We start from the raw sequence: 24860 nt of genomic DNA, 5'->3' as shown, positions 1-24860 counted from the left end.
AAATCCTGTTGCTGTCTCTGCATTGCACGTTGTATTTCACAAATGATTTTTGATGTGTTTTTAGCAATCAGACAGAACTGGCTTAGAATAACTCCATGTGGAATGTGGTTTATAATGAAACCTGAAACTGCAAACTTCTGAATGAAAAGTTAACTGAGTAGCAGGAAAAGTGTCTTTTCAGATTGGTATGGACAGTGTTTGAATCTGGCTTTAGAGAAGTTTTATTGCCATTTTGTGGCTTTACTGTTATTGAAAGACAGTGCAACTTAGCCAAAGCTATAAGAAATCGCAGCAAAGAGCCCACAGAGCTGCCTAAGGTGCACTTCATAAGCTTTGAGAAGAGGGTCAGAAGGGTAGAGATAAAAGCTGTAAATGAAAGTGTGTGTGGGAGGGAACATCACCGATAAAATTTTCCACTCTCAAGACAGAAGAAAGAATATAATCAACAACACAAAACAAAAATTGCAATTCACTTATTAAAAATATAGCTCTATCTGCATCATACAAAGTTACCATACGTGCAAGTCATTCTATTAGGAAGTTTCCAGTGGCGTTCTGAATGCCACGTGACACAGGAAATTTCTAGGGCAGGACTGTGCTGCAGCTTGTAAGCAAAGGAAGGGCTGGAGATGGGAAGGGGTGCAGAGCGTGGGTCAGCCCAGCTGCACACTGCCAGTTGGCTGGGGCTGCGGGACAGAGCCTGTTCCAGTTCCTGCTGGGGTCTTGTTCAGACTGATGACATGAGGGCAACGTTACAGAAACTGAAGTTTCTTCAGCTTGATTCTGGAAAAGAACAGGACAATACGGTACTTGTTTCCTCTTTTTGTTAGCTATGTTTAAGGTGCGTAAGGATGTAATAGCAACTGAGTCTGTGTCTTCAGTGGGGTGGGCTGGATCCTTTTCAGATGAATACTTTCACACCCGCATGCTCGTTGTACATAAAGTGCAATAGCGCCATGCGAGCTCTGGGCACTGTACCTGCAGAGATGTAAACCTGAACTGATATTCTTTATTGTTAAGCTCTTTCCCAGCAAAAACAAGAACATTACCATCTCATGAGGGGAAAAAGGGGGTTAAAGTTTTGTTGTAAGTGTTATTATTTTACTACTTCTGTTTATTTTGGGATGTGCTTTAGATTATTTCAACTCCAGTAAAATTCCCATAGACCCTGTGAACTGTCTATGGAGATTGCTGCAGAAATCAGTTATGAGAAATCAGTGTGATCTTTGCATATAGCAGAGCTATGAGGTTTTTTGAGTTATTAATTTATGTTGTGGAGAACTGATAACTGGCTACTTTGCATGGCTGTTCCTACTATGGAGTTCAGTATACTTCACTAGTCTACTGCTGTTCCAACTGAAGTGCACAAAATAATATGCTCAGGGAGTGGGATTGTTTTCGTGTTTTTGTTAATTTTGTGAACAAAGCAGCTAAGCTACAACTCCATGAAAGTATGCATTTAAAATTGTTCATTTTATATTATTTATTAACATCTGTAAGAGAATAAACTGCATATAATCAGCTAACATGAGGCTCCATTTAGTAGGAATGTGTAGTTATATGCAACCCACAGCACATAAATTTTACATAGATAAATTTTACAACTGTGATATTTTACTTACCTAGTTAAATATAAAAACTTTTTCTGTTCACAGTCAGTTTTTCCTCCACACTTTCTAAACTTTTTTTTGCTGATTAGCTTATCCATTATTAGAAGCATATAGTATTTAAATGTATTTTCCTGTGTGAGATGGTGCTTTTACACAAAGGAAATGAGACACATTTTCACACGAAGCATCTGTCTTCCCATGTGAGTTACTTGGCTTAACCATTTAAGTTTCAGGATCAAGGAACACCTTAAGTGTAGCCTTTAGTTAGCTGCATTTCAGAAAAGCGTTCTGCAACTTTCAGTTTTATGTTTGGTTTTTGTTCTGGAGACCTCTCGGTGGTTGCTCTGAGGAAGCAGGAAGCATGGGAGGCTGGAGGAGGAGGGTGCAAAGTCCTTCTGTGGAGGACTTTCTTTTTCTTTTTCTTTTTTTTTTTTTTAATGTTGGGGATGTTAATCCACCTTTAATTGTCCCATTCTTCGTGCCCTCTTGCCAGGGAGGATGAGTGTTTTAAAAAAAAAAAAAAAAAAAAAAAAAAAAAAAAAAAAAAAAAGAGAAAAAGAGAAAAGTCTGGCATCATTACTATTTTATGCTTTATCCAGTCATGTCAGCATGTGCATACAGATGTGCACTGTCCCTATAGAGGTGGCTGCTGCTGCTCTCTTCCTGGAGGTTTCTCAGCATCTTGCAGAGCTCAGCTAGTTGTTCCTCAACTTGGTCACATTGATATGAGCAAAAAAATACTGGCCTACAGAGAGGGATATGGGAGGTGCCTACCTCAGCCAGGCTTAAGATCACACTGATGATCTCAAGGGTTCCACCTCTCTTTGTCTCTGCATGGTAGGAGCAACCCCATTGGTTTTGAACTCCATTTTCTGTTTTTGCAGTTTGCCACTTTGCTCCACTCATCCTTCTCCAGCTACATAGCTGCCAGAAAATTCTCCATCCAAAACAGTGTAAATGTTTGGATCCTCTGATGCCTCTTTTGGCAATTTCCTACTGTGTGCAGTGTTTTCCCTGTTGTTTGCTTCCCACATTGTCCTTGTGGTTTTCTTGCCTCCAGCCTTTCAGACTGAAGTGATATCTTTACAGGTCTGTCTGAACTTACCTACAGGATGTGTTTGGTTGGTGTTTTTGTTTTGTTTTGTTTTCTCTCTTTAATGAACATCTGATCGATTGGTCACAACCAGCTCACTCAGCAGTGCGTATCTGATCACGGTAGAATCGTGCCTTAGATGAATTAGTCAATGCCCATGGCAAAGTCCCTGATCACTTCAAGGTGTTTTTTTTCCTGTCTGTGAGAAGACAGAAAATACTCAATCCAGCATGATGCTTGCCAATCTAAAGTTTACTCATTGGTGTTTTTGGAAGCATTTGATGTGTCAGGATGATCTCAGTCCAGATGCACATTTTGCATTAGGTAGTCTCAATGTATATGAATGGGTATCAGGATCCTACAGCTGGATTGTATTTATTGTTACACTATTTGTGGATAACCTTGCTCTCTTTTTTCTCCATGTATTGTTATCTTAATATCCCAGCAGTCATTTCTGTACCAGGATATCTTAGATCCTCTTGGCACTGCTCATGTTTTTTGTCAGATGCTGTATTTCTAAAAGTGTCCTCTTGTCAGCTTGTCCCATAGCCAACTTCAGGAGCTGATACTTCTATCTAGTTTTAGGTTCTCTGTACCATTTACTGTTTTGGGAAGAGGTGTCCCTTATGGATGATGGCAGCATTTCCCCAGTCCCTTTTTTGATGAAAGACTACAAAACCTTTCTGCTCTGAACTTTCTGAATCAAGCATCTGCTGTCACGAAGAACTATCTCACAATAGGGCAGAAGAGAGAAGTTTCCAAATCAGACCCATGGGGAAGAATGTTAAGATACTGGTAGCAACTCATAAACCTACTTTAACCTTATAATGAATCGTTTCATTGTCTTGTACTCTTCTCATCTTGCTCTAGTTGATCTAGCATTGACTGTAGCATTTGGAGGATTTTATTCCACTGCTGAGCAGGGAACCTGGGTTCCCATTTTACCATTCCTTCACTTGAATCAAGGCTTTTCAGCAATTACAAATTTTGTAGCTGAACAATCTCATGGATGCTAAAATTGGCAAGAGTCTAGAAAGGGTTCCGTCACTGAGGCTTGTCAAGAAATCATTCTCTTCTATCAGTCTGCTACACAGGAAGAGGATTGCATGTTATCTCTGGGCACCAGCCCAAAGTCTTGTGTTTTTCTTGCTACTACTGCCTAGCAGATAGCCAAAACTCTTCAGTCTACACTCTTAACTGACAAACTGTACAAAACCTACCCAAAACATTGTCATTTCCCTTTCCACTGAGTATCTGAAAGCCATTAAGAAGCCGTGCTGATTTCTTCAGTGAGAAAATGGGTTTCATCTTCAGCGTGAACATGCAGCTCCAGACAGTGGCTTCCTTTGCACTTTGCCTAAGGGAGCAGCTGCTGCCAGCCAGTTACTTCTTTTCATGGGGCTGATGCAGGTCTTGTTTGAGAAGGTTTGTTGGTTTTATGATTAATCTTTTATCTTATTTTGCCTCAAGAAATTGGAATTTGTTTGAATTTAGCTAAAATGAGTAACAAAACTCATGATTAATATTTGGATAGAGGATCTTTTCAATATTTTCTTCCTTCAGTGGATCCAGATGAATTGTTTGTCTTGTCTTAAAATTTGATAGAGGCAGCTTAACATTCTGGTGTTATTTTGGTATCTTTAACATAGTTGTACATTATTAACAAAATATTATTAATATTGAGAATTCTTATGACTAGCAGTATTAGTGCAGTAGTAACTTCTTTTCTATCTAGTTCCTCTGACAAAGGAGAAACCATCTAGCCCACTCTGGGAATGGGAAGGTATGAGACAAGACTCAAGGACATCTTAATGAATGGTTAAAACTAAGTTATGAAAGATAAAAATTGAGGATGTTTGAAACAAAGGCCAAATTACAAATGCTGGTAATTACTGACAGGCTTATTTTTTTCTTACATTTTCTCAATTGCACTTACAAAGGCTTTGTGTAGATGAGACCTAATAGGAAAGGAAGACAAAGGGAGCTGTAACAGGTGATTTGGGCAGAGGGGGTAATTCATGAGAAGAAGAGCTGCAGAAGCAGGTTTAAAGAAAAAAATTCAGGGCAAAAACAAATTAAAAAGGGAATGGGGTGTACTGCTAAATCACCACCAAAATTAAAACAAAAGCAGCAGGAGAGTACGGTTCTCAGGTAATCATGTTCGTGACCGTTAATGCAATTTCTTGTGAAACTTCATTCAATGGTGACATACTGTGAAGGCTCTTAAAAAATATTTATGACCATTAAACTTAAAGAAAGCTAAAATCAGAGGAGAGGGAGTCAGAAGATGTTCCTTTTTTGAGTTAGGTTGAGTACAGTCCCGTTCCTTCTTAATACAACTTGTATCTCCCCTCTCTTTCCTTCTCTCCAAATGGTTTCTTTTAATGCAGAGAGATTTTTATTTTTTTTTGAGGAGAAATAATGAGGGTATTTGTGTATGTGTAAATTTTTGAAGGACATCTATAAAATGGGAAAATTCTTTTCCTGACAATGTAAGCTTTCAGTTGGAGCTTTGAAGCATTTTAATTGCTGCTGTGTTTAAAAGGAGACAAATATCTTGCTAATGTTTTCCATCATAACATGGAACTGTTCATATGCACGAGGGTTACTTTTTTAAAAAAGATTGTACACTTAGATAAGATGGTGTCAAGTGCTGCTTACTGTTTATGCAATACAGATGTCATTTGCCCTGGCCCTGAATTTTTCCATTTACCCAAAATGGATATACAGTATTTTTGGAGAGACAGTTATTTGTACAAGCCAAATTCAAAATAGAAAAATACAGAGGTCCCCTTTTCAATTGAATATCCTGAAAATGAATGCAGTTATTGTTTTTGCTACGTTGCTTTTTGGAAGGTGAGCAAAACAGAGATCTTTTCATTTACACAGAAGAGTTTAATGCATTACAAACATTTTTATATCTCAACATTTAAAGCCTTGCTGCCAGAATTACTCACATCTGTGAGCATACCCAGTCTCTCTTCCTTCAAGGCTAGCATATACCATCTCCATTCGACAGACAAACTAAAGCAGGAAGAGTTGTGAAGTAGCATGCTTGAAAATCACGTTAACAGCAGAAATTGGAATTCATTCACTGTTACTTTATCTCTTAATTCAGCACATTCAACACATGACCACTCTTCCTACCAGCCCTGTAACATGTAGAAGATTTCTGTGTGCATATAAGTCACTACATCACTATAACAACTGCAGGCAGCAGGTTTAGAAGTTAAGTAGCACAAAGTGACACACTGAGGCCAACTCTTTGAGCTACTGGTAGTCAGGGCTAGAAGCCAAGTCTCCTGACTGACATCAGCATTTAATGGAGACTCGGAGGATATGTGTGTATTGTTAGTTTGAAACTGTGGAAGGGTGCCAGCCGGGAAGGGGGAGCTGGAAAAGTTCCCAAGCTGGCAGGATCTCCTCAGAGAAAAGGGAAGAAATGATCATTTAGACATAATATTGTTCATGTTCAGCATTATAGAAATACAGCTCTAACGCTACCACCACAGAACAGATACACTGTACAACTATAAGCAGCACATGATGCTCTTGCATTCTTCTTGCCTGAAATAAAAGTAAACCTAGTTTACATACATTAAATTGTAAGTACTTCTGGTGTTTTGTAAGGTGCAAAGTTTAAAGCCCTCAGAAAAAAATGCCCTTTTTTCATGTATGTGCTCCATACATCGTAAGCACTAGCAGCAGGGAGAATATCTCACCACTATCATGCCAATAAACCTTTGAGACCACCACCAGAGTGAGTGTTGCTCATACAATTTATTAGGTTTATGGGTAAAGAAAGTCCACATGGTTAAATTGCCTGTGGCCACCATTGTGATGACAGAATGAACCATTGTTCACCCTCGTGAATCACTTTTACTTTCACCTATAGAAAAATGGATCTCTGTTCTCCTTCCATGGAAATATGAAATGTGTTTGTCATGGTTTTAATTACAGAAGTTGTTGCATTGGTTTTAAATTAATTAAAAAAAATCTCCAGGCAGGCTTTTGGCTCTTCAGCCATGAGAAGGTCACTGTAAGTAAGCTGCATATTGTTAGTTAGCTTATACTTGTTAGTGTTTCGTGTCTCACCGGCAGATGTTGCTCAGGAAAGGGAGTCTACAGGTTTTCAAATTCCCATGTTAGATGTCCCCGCTGACTAGCTATAAATCTTTGAGCATGCCACCTAAACTTACTTAATTTTAAAAGTGGGTAAACTAGTATTTAGGTTAAAGACTCCACTAGAGATCCCTAATACTTAAGCAGATTTTCCCTGGTCCCACCACAAGCTCACTTTGGCCAAGGAGCTGCCATGCCAGACCAGGGCTAAGCATGCACCACCGCACACCAGTTAGTTGTGACCAGAGACATTATGTTTTCAAGGCACATTCTTTCAGCCATGTGTTCCAATCACCTTTTCTAAGTAGGTCTTAATATTCTGGGTTGATGTTCTGATTAGTTGTTTTCTGATTTGCTCACATAATGTTCCTCAGCAGTTTGGTCAGATGAGCATAGCTTTGGGCAGAGCAAGAAGCTGCATTTTTGTGCTTCTTCATCTAACTTTGAGCAGATGAACTTTATTGGGAAGAAGTGTAAGATGAAGCACTATGCTGTACTGTTCAGATTTTGCAAATCTCTTTCTCTTTACTTTGTCTCTATGAAAGGATGGAAAATAAAGGGCTTTTTGTTTGACCCAAACAGATCATTTCCTGTGAAATCCAAGCGTTTTTTCCCCTAATTGTGTCCTTCCTCCAAACTGAGGAAAATCAATTGTTTTTTTTCCAGCTCTACTGCATACAGCAGGGCTGTGTGCTCAGAGGTGGGCTAGCAGAAGAACAGCTGAGCTGAAAATCTTCCTGTCAGGGAAGAGGGTCACGTCCCTTCACCTGCTGGAGACTTACATACTATTGAAATGCTCTGACAGCTTTCTTACTCAGGAGAGATGCCACCTGCTGTATTGCATTCAGCTTTGGAGTCCAGATCCAGAAAATCACAGAGATGATCAGAGGGCTGGAGCATCTCTCCTATGAAGAAAGATTGAGGAAGGTAGGTTTGTTCAGCTTGGAGGAGGCTTTGGGAAGACCTCATTATGGCCTTCTAGAATTTAAGGGGGGCTACAGGAAAGCTGAAAAGGGGCTCTATCACAGAGTGCCGTGACAGGACCACTTTTAAGCTTACACAGGATTGATCAAGATTAGACAGTAGGAAGGAATTTTTCACAGTGTGAGTGGTAAGGGACCGGCGCAGGCAGCCCAGAGAAGCTGTGGTTGCCCCGTCCATCCCTGGAGGCGTTCAAGGCTGGGTTGGATGTTGATCAGCATTGGAGTAGGGATGGTGCCCCTGCCCACAGAAAGTGATCGTTAAGGCTCCTTACAAACCAAACCTTTCTACAAGCCTGTGACGTTTCTGGAATTAGGTCTACTTGGGATTGATGTGAATTGCTATTAGATAACTTAGGAAAGGTGAGCCTGACTGGAAATGTAACATTTCACAAGGTTTCAAATGAAAGATTTTACTTAGTTTACTTCGATTCTACCATACCCCCCAGAAAACTACACAGACTGCGCGCAGCGTTTTTTTTCTTTTACAGGAGTTGTGATTACTGAGTGACTGTGAACTGCTCAAAACACCACCGAGCTCAATACCGGCTCCCTCCCACCCCAGCAGCCCGCCGAGCCCGGGGCCGGGAGCCCCGGCTACCCGGAGGAGGCGGAGCGCGGTGGGGGCGGGACGCGGCCCCCGGCCCAGTCCTGCCCTTCTTTCCCTCCCCTTCTTTTCCTTTCCGTCGCTGGCCCAGCCTTGCCCGGCTCTTCCCGCGCCGGCGCCGCCGCGGGCAGTGCTTCGGGCGGGCGGCTGGGGCGCATGAAGGGGAGGCGGCAGGCAGAGGGGGAAGCGGCCGGAGCGCGGGGCGCCTGGCGGCCGGGAGGATGTCCCCATTGTTCAGCTGGGTGGCCAAGGTAGGCGGAGGGCACGGCCCGGCCGGGGGGGCGGCACGCGTCCCGCGGGGCTCCGGGGCGGCGACGGAGCCCTGCTGCCGGCTCGGCTCGGAGCGAGCAGCGAGGGGAAGTTGGGCTGGAAGCGGCGCGCTGCGGAGGGGAAAACGGCGGTGAAAACTGTAGGAAGGTGTGGTACGTGCTGGAGTCGCCTCGTGCGTGCTCTGGGATACGTGTAACTGCGCTCCCGCTGCTCGTTAAGACCTTTTTCCCAGAACGTATGCACAGCCCTCGGCTAGCCTTTATTTGGCTTACTGAAGTCTGGCAGTGTATGTGACGTGCTGGCTTTTGCTTCTGTGTGTCTGAGGGTTCAGTACTACCTTCCATCACACTTTGTGGAGTTGCACATGGATGCAGAGCAGTAGAGGTGGCTTAAACAAATCTGGAACATAGTTTAGAGCTGATGTTTCAAAAATGTGCTTTGTTTTGCTCTCCAAAATAGGCATGATATGTATGTTATTCTATGGTGAGACGAAGCAGAAAGCACAGAGAGGATGGAGTGAGGCAGGCTCTGTGACAGCCAGAGTTAGGGGTTCCTCTGAGGAATTACCTGAATAAATAAGACTAGATCTTAAAGTTAAACTCATGGGTGCTTGTTGAGTCCATAGAGCCCAGGTCTGTTGTTCCATGAGGGTATGGCTGGTTGGCTGATGGCTGTAATGCAGCCCTCACATAGCAGGTGGAATCCCTGTGTTGGGAAGGTGGCAGGAGGGAGCACACTATGCCCATGTCACATCCATTTAGATCCCAGCAGGGAGGATTTGCTCTCCCCTGTCTTAGAAAGGAGTCTCCTTTTTTTTAGCTATGCTTAGAAAAGTGGAAATTTATCCTTTCCTCTTCCCATTGTTTTTGATTTTTTTTAAACCTGTTTAAGTAGCTGCCAGGTGGGGCGTGTGTTAAGCAGTTCCTTCTCCTGTCATCACTGTGGCTCTGTCTTATGGTGCTGTGCTACCCGAGGGAACGATGCCGTGCCAGCAGCCACAAGCACGCTGGCCTCATCTGCAGGTGGAGTGATGCAGTGGAGTGAATCCCGCAGCACTTGGTGTGGAGCACCCTGTGCCCCTCGCTTGCTGTGAGCTTGTCAGGAGCACAAAGCCACCAGTCAGCCAACAGCAGGCCGGGGGGGTGGGGGGAGAGACGGGGGGGGGGGCACAGGGCAGAGTCCGTGGTGTGCAGACTTGGCCAAACTTCTGCTGGGGGAAACGGACTCCTGCAGGAATGCACTGTTGATTTTGTTCTCGCAAGTGTTTACTGAAATTTCAAAGCCAATTATTGCACTGCTGTTTCCTTGCAAGTGGTTAGTGTTATTCTTTGAATGGTGGCTAATCATCAGCACTAATCTGGGAGGGAATACTAGGCAGAGTATTGAGAAAATATAGGATGAGGATTGTGAACAGAGAAAGCTATCCTGCCTGCCAAAGTCTGAGCAGTAAAATTGCAGGAAGCGCTGCTGGACTCTCCCAGCACAACTGTGCCAGGGTTTGTAAGATGGTGGCCCCTTTCAGAACAAGGAGAAACTGCAGGGTGTGGGGGAGACAGCCCCCTGGAAACAAAGCTGGGCACTGACTGCTGAAAGTATCCCAACCTAGGAAAGAAGTGCTGAGGGTCTGCATGCAGATTCCCTGGCCAGGAGGTACTTACAGGTGAAGTAATGTACCCCCATGTGCTGTAAAATAAGTCCCTAGTGCTTGTAAGCATTACATTGCCACTTTTAAGTGCTGTGTTACTCCTGTCTATGTGTTGTCTTCTGTCTATGCACAGGCTCCTTAGGGTGAGCTGTGCTGTGCTGCAGGCCCAGTCCTGGAGTGTACGGGAGGAGAAGCCCCGGCCAAATCTGTGTGGGTTGGTGCTGCCCACCATGCTGGGTAATGACCTTTGAAGTAGTGACTTATTTTAGTCTGCGAAAATTAGTTAAATAAAAGGATAGTTATACCTGTTTTTCCTGCCTGGATTTATAAAACTAGACGACTGACTTCAGGGAAATCCTTCACTAAGCACCTTACAACACAGCCTATTCAAAGTGTAGTCTAACTTTGGTGAGCTGTAGGCAGACGGTGCAGACACTTTCATAAATAAAGGTGCTTCAGTCTTCATGTTCAGTTCACTGCATTAACTGTTACATCAAAACTGTCATTCTGCAAATATTACATGGAAATAGTTTTTTTTTTTTTAACAAGGTATGATGTACTTGTATGCCATCAATTCAGTAGGAGAGAGCAGTACAGCCAGGGTTGCTAAGAGTATTTTTACTTCTTCCCATTGGAGGGATTCAAGACCAAGCTGGATGTGGCTCTGGACAGCCTGGTCTAATGATTGGCGACCATGCACATAGCAAGGGGTTGAAACTAGATGATCACTGTGGTCCTTTTCAATCTAGGACATTCTATGGTGCAATGATTCTATGATTTAATTTAAGTAAAACGAAGCCTGCCAACTTTAGTCCTAGCTGTGATTCTAACTTAATTTTATAATGTAAGCTTCTGTTCAGAAGCAGCCTTGCAGAAGCCACAGATAGGACTTGACCACTGAATAAAGAGAAAGTAAGAAGCAGTTCTTAGCCTAATAAGTTGTATAGATGGGCAATTCGAGTACGTGCTCAGAATCTCAGCTACTTAAGCCATTTATGCATAGCATGTCTTTCTAGTTACAAAAAAAGAGTACCATATACACTACAAAAAACTTAGTTTCATCTAATTTTGTCTACAGGACTATAAGCTAACAAGGTAAAGTAGAGAAAAGTAATGTAAAAGCAAGGTTACAGAGAAGATCGAGGTTTGTTCTGTGATGATGGTGATGCAGTGGATCTGTCAGTCCTGGCTGGCTGTCCGTAGCTCTTTCCTCCTCATGCTGCAGGATGGCAGTTTCCCACCAGTTCTGGGAGAGAGCTGGGCACAGCGGAGCTTCTTGTTATGGCCTCAGGTACCCTGAGAATGGGTCCCCAGCACCAGCTAAAAGCCTGTGGGTGCTGCAGGATGGGTGGCTCATCTTGCAGCTCAGACTGAGAATCTGATCGTTTGGGTTTCTTCTGTGCTGAAAAACAGATTTTAGAGCATATTCACAGTACATGTTCTGAAATTGCCAATAGTGAAACAAGAAGTGTTGTTTTTTTTTTTATTTTCAAGGATTACTGAGGCAGGATTGCCTGTGACCTTTCCTCAGTTTGGGAAGGTTACAAGGCTTCAAAAAAGAGAATTTCTACACCACTCAGTGTGGAAATGCTTGGATATTTTAAGCATTACTGGAGTACTGATGGTAAATGTCAATTGTTTTTTATTGCAGTCTTGATATAATTCAATACGCTTTGTTAGAAGTGATCTTGTTAATGTTCTGCCATTCTTTTTATTATTTTTCTGAATGAGTGCCTGATAGGCCTCTAGTGAGGAATGCATGGGAGTGACAATTCAATTCATAGTGTAGGTCAGGAACTGCATATTCAATTAATTTGCCTCTGGAAGAGGATGAGAGACTGAAAATGAGGAAGAGCAAGACATCCCTCCCCCTCCTTTTCCTTTCTATTCTGCCTATCTTGTCTTTTTTCCTGCTCTGTTTTGGTGTGTTATCATACTCAATTATGAGGGTGTTTTGTTTAAGTGTACTGACTTGGCTCTTCTCTTAATTCTCACAGTTTTTAGCATAGCTGAACACCTGTGGGTTTCTTTAATCCCTTAATGAATGACTTGCTTTTTAGCCAAGATTTGTTCTCTTAAGTAGCACTCTTCACTGTTCATTTTGACACTGTCTGCAGTTTCAAAAGCTTTGAAGTTTATCAAGCCTGCCTTAGTTTTAAACCCATCTTACTTCTAAGATGATATTTGGAGAAGTGAATTAATGATGGTGGTCTCCTGCGGTGTACAACCCTCGTTTAGGCTGGTGCATTGATCCCCATAGCCCTGTTTCTGAATATATTTGAGAACGTGGGTACTGTATCAAGAATCAGAAAAATAACTGAGAATCAGTGTGAAGGAAGAATCGGGAGAGAGTCTGGTGAGAAGGCTCAAGTGCTGAGGTTCCTCTTGTAGAAGAAATCTCAGAGCCTTGAACACGGCAGGCTGAGCAAGAGGATAAGACCCTGCTCATCTCCCAGGCTGAATGCCTGCAATGCAGGAAACTTCAGATTTCCACAGGATTTCAGGGCCGGGTTCACGCTGTGCCCCTGACAGAGAATGGGAGGCTGCTGCTGCATGTATTTCTCCCCATCAGCTTTCGTTTTGGGGTAAAACCATTGTCACCAGCTGACAGCACTCAGATAAGTGCAGACGCAGCCAGTTTCACATGCCCACTGCTCTCTGTATGCCAGTCACTCCTCGGCGTCCCTGCGGGGGCTCGGCAATGGCTGAGGAATGTGCACTCAGCATTTGCAATGAGTTTGGTCCCGTGGTGGAGCGGCTCTTACTCAGCAGATACCTTCTCTTCAGAGCTGCTTCACTTTTATTCTCCCTCCTGCTTTTTCCTTCTCTGAATACACAGCCTGGTTATGCTCCCTTTGCTTACATGTCCCTAACCCCATGGGAGAAGTGCAGGATGCAGGCAGGCTCATGCAGCCCTTGTGGCTGTACAGATGAGTATGGCAGTGCCCTGTGCATCTGCAAGGTGCATTAAGGCTGCTTAGCGAGGTTGGTTCTTTCCATAGTGAAATTCCCAATCATGCAGATTTCAGGTTGCAAAGGCTTTTCTGCTGGTTTGTCTTTCTGAATTAATTTCTTATGAGTATCCACTTTCAGGTTCATTGTTGACTTTCAGATTTAATAAGTCAAGGCAGATGAGGTAGCTGATCTTGCTTCTTAATACAGGTCCTGTACTCTGCAATTCAAAACAAAACACTTAGACTCCATCTGAAAATTGCTTTCCTTCACTAAAAAGCTCTCTAGAAATCAGGGCCATTAGCTGTCCTCACATGGTAAATGTGCTCAGTGCCAAAGTGTAGCAAAACCACCAGTTGATCCTGCAGGATCAGGGAAGGTTCCTGGTCCCATTAGAGGCAGACAGTGCAACTAAGTTTTGATTATTTTTTTTTTTAATTGTATGTATGTGTGGCATGGTAGTTCAACTTTGATTTACATATGATGGCCTAAAGTACTGCTTGAAATCATGGTTTGCTTTTTGGAAGGCTAATAGGATGTGCAGTAGGGATGTTTCTGAGAAAATGAGCTCAGTGGTTTGACCCTGGGTTCCTCAAATAGAAATATCCATGAGAGAAAGGTTGGGCAAAACATTGTTTTGAGGAAGCCAGCTCACAGAGCTGCAAGTTTGGTTCCAGTTTGTAATTTCCACCATCCTCTGACTTTAGAAGCAATGGTATTTTTCAGAAGCCTCTCCTTTAAGGGGATGTTTGTACTTTTTTTTTTTTTTTTTCCTGTGCCAGCCAATAAATACCTACAATTTTTGAATCAAATGATGAGAAACATTTCCCGAAGTTGAAAGAGATGAGGTTTTATATATGCTATAGAGGCTGACTAGAGACTTAGCAAGTAAATTTTCAATAGAAACACGTGAAAAATGTAAAGAACATCTCAAGAGATGAGCTCAAGGAGGAGCTTTCTTCCCATTTGCATGGAGGACAGGCAGTTGAAGGAGTGGAGGGAAAGACCAGCTGGAACTTGGGGAGCAGAAGCTGAGGCAAGGACAAATTTAGCCCCTGAATCTTGCTTTCATCACTGAGTTATTTGAACTGAGTTTCATCTGAATTGGGTTTGGTTATTCTTAATTGACTTACAGTAACAAACTCTGAGATAAATCAGTGCTTAAGTATATGAGAATGTCAAGCCTGAGGAGGTTGTCCAGAGTTTCTGGAGGGTTAGACTTCGGTCTGTCACTATGAGGTAGAATTAACACCGTACATCTCCATCCATTACCAGGGCATTGTGCACTTAAGTGTAAATGTTGACAGTGTATTCAAAAATGCATTAAATTACAATAAATGCAATAAAAAAACGTTTTCTGAAATATCTGGAAGCTTCTTCCTAACTCAGAAGCTGCTGGCTTTGGACTTTTTCCTTTGTGACATCATAAAAAACTGTTGTTTTTTTTCCAGGGGGAATCTTTGATATATAGTAACCAAACAGGATTTTCAGGTATAGATAGCTTGTGAAATTGCAGGGCTGAGGAGAACAGACTGTGTGCAGTTATACAGGCACAGTACTGGCTACTGAAAATGGCAGTGCTGAGCTGAGCTAAACAGCCTCTTGCATTTTCAAGCAAACATTTTGTTTGGTTGGTTTTGTTCTTTGTGTTTATTTCAAGGGGCTCTATAACCAAATGTCACACTTTTATTAGTATACGGGGCCGCATTGCTGCTCACCAATGAGGTGAGCTCCCTGAAGTGCTGTCATGGAAATGTGGATGGTTAGTGCTCTATAAATGTTTAATGCTGGTTTTGTTTCTTTGGACATTTTTATAGCTTCCAATCTCCCCAAAGACAAACCATGGCAAAGGAGATCTGTTAGAAGTGTTTTGGTATTTAGGACAGTGATGTGCCAGATATCTGTTTAGAACTCTATTGGTAGTTGCCCAGAGTATGAACCAAAACCACATGCTGGAATTTTGGGCAAATCCCACTGGAATATAACCCATAGGGTTTAGCATTCTGTGAATGTGATTGACATTTCCACTTGATGTACAGCTGTGTGGGGGTGACTTGTGTGGACTTCAGAAATGCATTTTTTGCACTTGGCAAGATAGTTTAGGGAGCTAATGCCACATTTTGTTTGTGAAGTATAGAATTGGATACAAATGACTGTGTAGTTTTTTATAACTCAGGCAGCATTTTGTCTCAGTTTGGTGTTTCTAAAGGTTTGATAATGCTTTTCACTTAAAAGAGCAAACAGAAGAACCCAGTTGTCTTGTGGATTAGGTGTGGCTGAAATAGCAGCAGTCCCTGCTGCTGACATCATTCTTTGAGTCAAAGAAAGCAACACTTGCAAGGAGTCTTTCCTTCAAAACTTTTCTTCCTTTCCTTACTGCTTTCCTTCAGCTAGATTCTTAGCATGACCCATAGGGGATCTTCCTTGTATCTCCCACCAGCTTTTTGTGGGGACTCCGTTTAGTCAGTGACATCTGTTTTAGAAATGTGGAATGCTTACCACTCACTTCTGTGTTTCCTTGGTGAGTAAGTGTTTAAATATAGAATACTTTGGAAATACTGTGAAGGTCAGAATTCAGTCACTGTGAAAGGGGTGTAGCTGTGTGAATTATCCAGTTAGCTAAGTTTGGTGTTTGGTAGTCATCCATTTGTAGTTACCATTCCATTTTCTAAAGGAACTCAGCCTTAACTGAAGAGAGGAGAAGGGGGGCAAGGGGAAGAAGGAAAATTTACTTTTGGAAGAAACTGGGTAGGTTTAGAATAGCAATCTCATAGCATCGAAAGCAGAACAGATTCTGAATTTTTACATCTATCATTATAATTTGTGACTGAATAAAGTATGATATAGATAAAATTTGATATTTATCAAATACTGACACAGTAGTAGGAGCTCCATAAATGAGCATGAAGACAAACTTTTATCAGCATGTCTTTCTGTGGATCACACTTCCTACATTGAGCTAACAGTGTAAGACACTTTGTTGGGAAAGGCGCAGTGTCTATATCTGTAGAGTGATTTCTAATTTTCTTGTTTCTATCAGTCCAGCTAGCTTGCTCTGACTGCAGGTATGGAGAACTGTCACTGTAGATCTGTAGTGAGTTTTGTATGGGATATCAGCATGGGATTTCTTGTCAGCAAGTACCAGTTCCATAATCCATTGCTAAAATTTCTCTTCTATCTTCTTGTCTAGGGTGGCATGTTGGCTTGTCCATGAGATGGCTTTCAGGAATGAACCCTTAGCTCCATTCGTCTCAGGGTTACCTTTTATCAATGTTTTGACAACTTTTGTCCAAGGGCTGAAGGTGCAGCTTTATCTAAAAAGGACGGTGACATCTGTGTTTTGTTGCGGGTCATGCAAATTCGCTTTTGACTGTCCATGCTTGGCTGCCCTGTAGCAGTTAAAAGAGTGAGAGAACAGCCAGCGAAGTTGCCAGTGTTTAAATGAAGAAATGAGATCCAGTGAATCACAAAAGCTCAGGCAGGTGCTCTTGGGTGTGATGCAGTGCTCTGTGGGATGTTCTTCAAGGCTTAGGGTGATGAGCTGTAGCCCAACTCTACAGTTGATGCATTTGCAGAGAAATGCAGTCTTGTGGGCAGCCTGTAATTAAACAGCACATTTTCCACGGTGATCATCTTCCTCTGAATACCTCATTAAATATCTTCTTCGGATATCTAGTATCTCATTTTGTTGTGGATTGTTTTTTGCTTGCTTTATGCTGACATGGTAGATTTTACACTGTAACTTTTAAAGGTGCCTTCTGTAAGAGTTTGTGGAAGAACTGCTCTGCAAAGATGCTTTCTCCAAACTCTTTTCTTGCAAGGCTTTTGTCACATCTGGATGAGAGAGGGAAAGAAGCTTTAAAAAATAAGTTGAACTTTCACCTGCTTTAAAATATGTGGCCATCCTAAAAACAGGAGTGAAGAAGCAGGTTCTTAATGTGTCTATTATCAACAGGAATTAGAAGCACTTGCTTTTTCAGACAATAATTCCATGATCTTAGGAGGAAGAACTAGCAAATTTCCCTAATGTGATCTGGCTGCATCTTAATGGAGGGGATCTTGAGTAAATAGCTTTCTGTTCATGTTGCTGCCCATTAACATTGCATCAGTAGCTTTCCATAAATGCAGAAAGTATTTAAGAAAGCACTGTGTTGTGGACTCTTCTTGATAGCAGTTTAGAAACAATTTCCAGGGCAGTTGGAACCATGACCTGTCCTATGCTAGCTAAATTTCTTCACAAAAGGCTGAGTGGTTTTTATTAAATTGTATGATAAATGTTTTAGTTTGAATAGCCCATAATAAATAATGCTAAGTCAGTAAGCTTTCTATGTGTTGTTCATTTCAAAATTCAAAGCAGAGCCTAATTCTGTAGCTTGTGAAGAATTTTTCTGTATGTTCCCTGTATGTTAAGGGTCTCGTTAGGTTTTGGGGGTTATTTGGGTATATTTTTATATTGGTTTTTCTCCTTTTCCATTAGGAGTGGCTGGGGGTTATTTGGGTATATTTTTATATTGGTTTTTCTCCTTTTCCATTAGGAGTGGCTGGTCAAAATCATTAGCAATAACGGTATTAAACTTAAACCTTTGTTAGTTCTGTAAGTTACCTAGCTATTACTAGGAAGACCATTGGTCTAGGAAACAAAGGCTGGCAATCATCTTATTTCAGTTTTCCTGTTCAAATGAAGTAAATTTGAAACAAATACATCATTTGGGATGATTTGCAATATGTTTTAGAAAAAAAGAAGAAACAAACAACAGCTAGTATAAACTGTGTATGTTATAGCTCTGTAGCTAGCAAGTTTTAATAATGTTTGTTGCTCCCAGTAACTTGTCACATGAGAAGGTGACTTAAATTCTAACTGCTTTTCTGAAGTGGGAATTGGATTGTTTTCAAGGCAGTATCTCTGGTGACGTGGATGTCCATGGGAAGATTAACTGTTGCTTTCCAGTCTTGCTCGTGTGTGAGTTGACCTGAGGCAGCTGCAATCTGTTATTACACAACAAAGCAACAAATTTGTGTTTCTCCAAGAACATATTGGTTCGCTTGCATTTTGTACCACATCAGCAGAATACTGGAAGAAGCTAATTGCCTTCTGCACTCTGGTTCTCTCGGGACTTCTATAAGTAAACGTAATGTCTGAATAAGGCTCTTCCCATGAAAAACATCACATTCTACCCCAAACAGTACTGGGGAGGAGGATTATTGGAGGACTGTGTGGGGCTTTCTCATCCCTCGGGACACTTTACTGTGTTGGCAGAGTAAGAGAGATGCTGTTTAACTCTATTGCAAGTAGAGCAACACAGATTAACTTGCACACTGTGCCAGTCAAAGTTGTTCACAGTATTTCCTTCTCCTTCCCCAGTGGAAACTTCCAAATAAAATTCTGGAGGAGGGGGATTTCTGAAACTCATTTGCATCAGTGGCCTGTAATGAAAATAACTTCAGTTGTTATGAGGATATATGACAACTCAAGTTTTCTTCCCTTCTTGTTTGGAGTTTGGATATTGCTAAAAGAGACAGAACAATTTATGTCTTATAATTGCTTGAAATTTGCCCTATTTTGGCAGTTGTACCTACTTTGTTAACTGTGAAAAAACTTGAGGGCCAAGGAAACAGGGAGATAACCTGATTTCTGTTATACTATTGGAATTTAATCTGATGGTTTTCTTTCTCCCCAAAAATATCCTTAGTAACTCATTTTCTGTTTTAAATTGTTGTCTCTTACATTTCAGTTTAAAAAAAAAAAAAAGTAAAAAACCTGTCCTGAAAACTTTCAAATGTCATCACTGACTCTTTCCATTTATAACCATCTAAGAATAGGATTCCTTCTGTTACCCATCCTGAGCCTCCAGCTCTGCCATAGGCCTTTCTCAATGCGTTAAGAGAGCTGCTTACACTACCAAAAATGAAAAGATTTAATGTGTGTTTATAATGAATGAGCACAGATGTTCCTAGCTATTGCTTTACAACTGCTGTTGCTCCCATGCTAGGTAGTCACTCTGTAAATGTGGGCCAGGAATCCTTTAGGTATGACCAGTAGTCTCTATTATATCTTCAACTATCTTTTCCATTTGTAAAATTGTGTGGTAAGAACTTTGAAACAAATGATGGAGAAGGTAGCACTGTAGATATGTTAACCTGTTACTTGAAATACCTGTTGACTTGCTTTATTGTTACTTCAAAGTTATGGTACTGAGTGGAGGGGCTGACAAAGCTGTACAAGATGAAAAGGAATGGTTTGTACTGTAAGCAGAGAAAGGGGCTGGGGAAAAATGAATTGCTGCCATGTAATAAGCTTTCCAGGTATGGAATAAAGTATGCTAATAGGCTTCCCAAGAGCAGATTTTGTAAGAGTACCTCCTTCAGAGCCAGTGAACTGCCCCTGCATTCAATGCTGCTCTAAAATGGAGGCGTTCCATTAATTGCACTTTGGTTTTGATCATTCTTTTTTATGGAGAGGAGTAAAAGGTAATCAGCAATCTAGGACATAGTGGAGTCACTGTCCCTGGAGGTGTTCAAGAAATGTTTGGGTGTTGTACTGATGGACATGGTTTAGTGGGAAATATTGGTGATGGGTAGATGGTTGGACTGGCTGATCTTGGAGGTCTTTTGCAACCCTGGTGATTCTATAATTTGTGGAAACTTGCCAGATTTTGTGGTGTTTTGGACTTTAAGGAAGGTATGTCTTTAGAGCTGTTAAAAAACAACAACAACAACAACTTTCAAATGTGTCAGCAAAATGATGCATCTCTCAGGGAGGAAACACTACCACTAAATAGATTAGTTCAGTTTAGCTAGAACATTGAGTACAGTTATGTTCTATTTCTGAACTTGTTCACAATAATCTATAAAAGCTTTCTGCAGATACTGTTTTTTAGAAAGGAAAGGTAGTTTTTTTTTGTGTGTCTATTTAAATTGAGTGGAATGTTCTCCTAATGGTCTTACTTTGCAAAAGTGCAACTATTTCCATTAGTCTCAGGAGCTATGAAGAGACTTCTCAAGATGAGATTTGTCTGTAATAAAGCAAATGTAATGGTGTGGAGTCAGCATGCCGTATATGGTCCATCAGTCTGCTGTAGTTGGCAATTTGTGGACCTGTAGGAAGTATTGCCACATTTCTGACTTATAACATCTTAACTGTGAGAGTGTGCATGGGCTGTGTGGAGCTCCACTCCTGGTGGTGGCTGTGTCACTAATTTCCGAGTGTGCTAGTGTCACTCGGCCACCAGGCTCCAGGTCAAAAGGATCTAGGTTTAAGCAGATGACTCTTTTTTCTGCCCCACACAGAACATTTTTAGTGCATTTTTGTTCATCAGTTTTATGCATACATCCTAGCAAAACTTCAGTCAGCCCCAGCGCTCTGATTTATCCGAATCTCTGTGTAATGCCCATTCAATGCCTAACAAAGCAAGCCATACCTACAGGTAGATATGAAGCATGATAACTTTTCCTTTCACAGGTCTGGGGTGATATTCAGCCACTGAGATTTCCCTTACGGAAGTTGAGAAGCTGTTACTGTGATGCTTTACAGTCTGGTGTTACAGCCCTTCCCCGCCCATATCCCTGCTGTGTGTTTAGCCTGGCAGTTTGCTCTTGGTGCTGCCCCTTGCAGTCTTGTGAGCTTGCTCCAGCTTGCTCTCCTTGTGAAAAGCTACCCACAAATTCTCTGGCTACATGTGACACCTCATGTGTATTCCGTACTGTAAAGAGAAATGATGCTGCTCATTACTGATTATTGTTATTCTGCTTCCCTTCTGCTTTGAACCCATGCAGTTAAAATTGACTTCTGCCAGTGGTAGGTACAGAACTGTGCGATAGAGTAACGTACACAGCTGGTAAAGTTGCTGAAAGAAGCAAGTTAGTTGTTAATAAGATGAGTGGAGTGCATACAGCAGCAAAATTTTGGATCAAACACTTGGAGACATGAAATTGTGGTGCGAAGGTGATCCCATGCACCCACAGATTTGAAGTACTTGGCACAAGCCCTGCTTTGATGGGAAACCACAGCGTGTTTACATACATAAAAGTAAAGTGGTGGAAGCTTGGAAAGCATTGTTGTCATCCAGGGCATAGAGGAACCATGAACTTTCTGCATCCCTTTCTGTATTAAATCTTGGTGGGAGGCATAAAAGTCAACAAATAGTAGAAGAAGAAAGCCAGTAATTAAAGTACTGCAAGGAACTGAACATTTGGAAAATAAGACTTGAAGTTAATGACTGGAGAAAGTCATTGAGGTCAAGGGGGCTGTAGAGCAGATTCCAAGCAATATAATAAAATGCCACGAAGACACTTAAGATAAGACCTGAATATATAGAGGTCTTTCACTAAAATGGAAATGAACTTGAAAAGTTTCTTTTCTATCTTTAATTTATGTTGAAATGTAAGGAAATTCTATTGTTTTGAATACATCTTTTTTTAATTTGACGAGAGATTAAAGACTGTGATTGTTCTATGTGTATTTAGTTCATTATCTGGCTAAACTAGTAGGTGAGACTTGTCACAGAGAAAATCCTAGCTGATGGAGCCATGACTTGTGGAAGCAGTAGGTTTCTCACTGGGGCAAGATGCCATGTTGGGCAATAGCACCTTCAGAAATTGCTTCCAAATTAAATTATTCTGTGATTCTAAAACAAATGACTCCGCAGACTCTCAACATTTTTTTAATCAATTAGATCTATAAATTAATGTACTTCAGAACTAAAAATGATAAGCTTCACATCCAGTGTGGGGAAAAAAAAAACACAGTATACTGTACGCGGTATAGGAGCTGACCAACACACAAATCTACATCAGGAAGTTGTAGATAAGGCTTGTTTTGCGTGATTACCCAAGAATCAAATCACAAGAGCACTCGATGTTTTAGTTCTTTGCTTTGCTTCTGAAAAATAAACATTCTAATCATAGCAGAAATAACTTTAAAAACAAACAAAAAAAGATATCAGCAGTCCATTGTTAGTTTTAGAGGTTATAGAAACTCTTCAGTTCAGTTTCAGCTGTACTTTTAGTCCATCAGTCCTGTTTGGCTCATGAGAAGATCTGTTTGGTAAAGATTCAGTGTGGCTTATGTTGCTTATTTTTGTGGTTTCAGGGAAGTAATTTTAGGTAGTCAGGGATAATTTTTAGGGAAATAATTTTAGGTCACCAGAAGTTATTTTGCTGATTACAGGAATAATCTTCACCACTAATTACATATTTATACTGAGAAACAAGTCAGAAAACACTTAAGAATAGAATTATTTTAGAAGACAGAATTTATGCAGCAAAACGAAATCATACATGTAAGCAACAGATTTCTACCACAGATCAGTAGGCACAATTACTTGTGTGTTTGTAGAGATATTGGTATCTAACTCCCCAGGCTGAGATGGGAAGGGCCTGTTTTTTGGAGGACATCTTGTTGGGCCTCCTGCTCACAGCAGGGTCAGTTGGAGCAGGTTACTCAGGGCAGTATACTCAGGCTTTGAGTATCTCAGTGACTGGGGGACTGTGACCTCTCTGGACAACGTGTGCTGATGTGTGGCCACCCTTCCAATCAAGAAGATATTTTTCTTACATTCAGGTGGAATTTCCTGTATTTCAGATTGTGTGCATTGCCTCTTTTCACTGAGTACCACGAGAAGAGGTGGACTTTTCTTGGAGGGGCTGGTTCTTGAAAATCAACGAGCAATCCTAGATTCCACTTCTTTCCACTGCAATTTCCCAAGGAATTCTTCCAGTCAGAGCCATGAGCTGGCCCAGGTCTGCTCTCCTGAAGTTTGGGGTTGTAGAATCATAAACTCGTAGACTCATCTAGGTTGGAAAAGACCTTCTAGATCACCAAATACAATCTGACCTGTCCCGTTGCTACACCGTGTCATTCATTTGCACATCTCTTGAATGCCTTCAGGACTTGGGACACCACCACTACCCTGGGCAGCCCGTTCCTAGGCTTGACCACTCTCTCAGTTAAGAAATTATTCCTAATGTCCAATCTAGATCTTCCTGGTGCAATTTGAGACCATTTCCTTGCGTCCTGTCGCTTAGGATCATGGAATCACCAAAGTTGGAAAAGGCCTCCAAGGTCATGTGATCATATCTGCCCTGTTCCCTCTTCTCACAGGCCTTAAGTTCGCCATTTCATGGTCACAGCAGTGAACTTCACCTCCCCTTGAACTGCCTAGTGATGTGCTTCTTAGTCTGGAAACAATTCATCGTGATAAACATTTGCCAGGATAGAGCCTTGTAGTTTATTTTAAGAATTAAAAATAGATATGTTTAATTTAAAAACATCATAAATTTTGTTCTTTTCCCATTTTTTTAAATACATTTACTTATTCTCCATGTACATCTAGGTCTGTTTGCTGAGAGAGCCTGGGTCAGAGAAGCACAAAACATGTTCATTCTTAATTTCTAGATAGCTGCATAAAAGGCCTGGAATGGTACAGGAGGGTGAAAAGAGCATAGCCTTTGGTAAAACCAAGAGCAGTTCCAGGAAAAAAATGTTCTTTTTTTATTCAGCATCTTATTCAGTATCTTTTCCTCATTAATGAAAAGAGATGAACATCTAACGTACACAAGTGTTGCCTGAACTGGATGTGGTTACTAGCTGCTTCATCCTAGTATGTTAAGAGGCTAAAAAATTGTGAGACAAATAAAACTGAAATGGACTTTGAGCTGACTATGGAGCAAATGCGTGCTATTTGAGATGATAAAGGTTTGTTATACCATTAAGCTCTTCTTTTACATGATTAAAAAATGAAGCGCAAAGCTGCCTGAGCATCTTCCTGCAGCCATGACCCTGTGTTTACCTTCCCCTTTGTCCTGACTGGGGGATCAGCTGATGGCTCAAAGGTGAGGCAATGCTTCCTGAGTCATGCTGAGTATTTCATCATCTCGTTAGAAACCTGCTAGCTATATGTATGTGTGTGATTCATTGTTTGTTCAAATGATCGCACTGAAGTCTATGAGCACCTGGAGTACACTCAGTTTTTATTATGTAACTTTTTTTTTTCTCTCTCTCTCTCCAAGTCCTTTGCTGTTTCCTCTATTGGTTTACATATATTGTTGTTATGATAAGCCATAGAAATGCCTGAAGAAGATGGAGGTTGCATCTCCAGTGTATTTTGTAGGCTCAGGGATGTCTTCTCTCCTAGAGAAGATGACTTCCCTGGATTTTAAGCTACTGCTCTCTGGCTTTCTTCTGTGCTGTCTGCAGCTGAACACTTGTGAAGTAAGCTGTCGATTCTTTATGGGGAACATTTGTTCTGTCAGGAAATAGCCACACTTGGTATGACCTGTTCTCAAAGTAATCTGGGGGGGATTAAGAAGCTGGCAGAATTCTCTCCTGTAACCAAAGATCATGGCCCTGTGGCAGCAGCATGTGCTGCAGAGGAACCTTTGTCTCAGGTGAATCAGAGCAGTGCAACGTCAACAGACACCTGCAGTGCTCTTCTGGTAACACGTGGATGATGCTGAACTTTGGATGGAGAAACAAATGGGCAGTTATCTAGTCAGTGTTTTATCTTATTGTAACATAGATCTGTTGGAGAAATACAGGATCACTTTGCCTGGTCTTTTAGAAAGTAAAAACAGATCAGTCGTT

At 41.4% G+C, this 24860-nt stretch overlaps 1 protein-coding gene across 9 annotated transcripts in view; it reads left to right on the top strand.

Annotated features, from left to right (window-relative positions):
- The window catches only part of TBC1D1 (TBC1 domain family member 1), a 95913-nt gene that overhangs the window by 20728 nt on the left and 50325 nt on the right, over positions 1-24860 (top strand). The window contains exon 1 of one of the 9 annotated variants that reach the window (XM_048941009.1): positions 610-806. The exons of 7 other annotated variants lie outside the window; for them this stretch is intronic. In XM_048941009.1, the coding sequence (XP_048796966.1) occupies positions 630-806 (177 nt within the window). In that variant the 5' untranslated portion in view covers positions 610-629. Of the gene's footprint in view, positions 1-609; positions 807-8504; positions 8664-24860 lie in introns of those variants that run through there. One more of the 9 variants, XM_048941013.1, reaches the window with a different exon arrangement.

Source organism: Lagopus muta, chromosome 4, assembly GCF_023343835.1.
Source record: "Lagopus muta isolate bLagMut1 chromosome 4, bLagMut1 primary, whole genome shotgun sequence".
In the NCBI taxonomy this organism is placed as follows: Eukaryota; Metazoa; Chordata; class Aves; order Galliformes; family Phasianidae; genus Lagopus; species Lagopus muta.
This window is presented reverse-complemented; position numbering and strand designations above follow the sequence as displayed.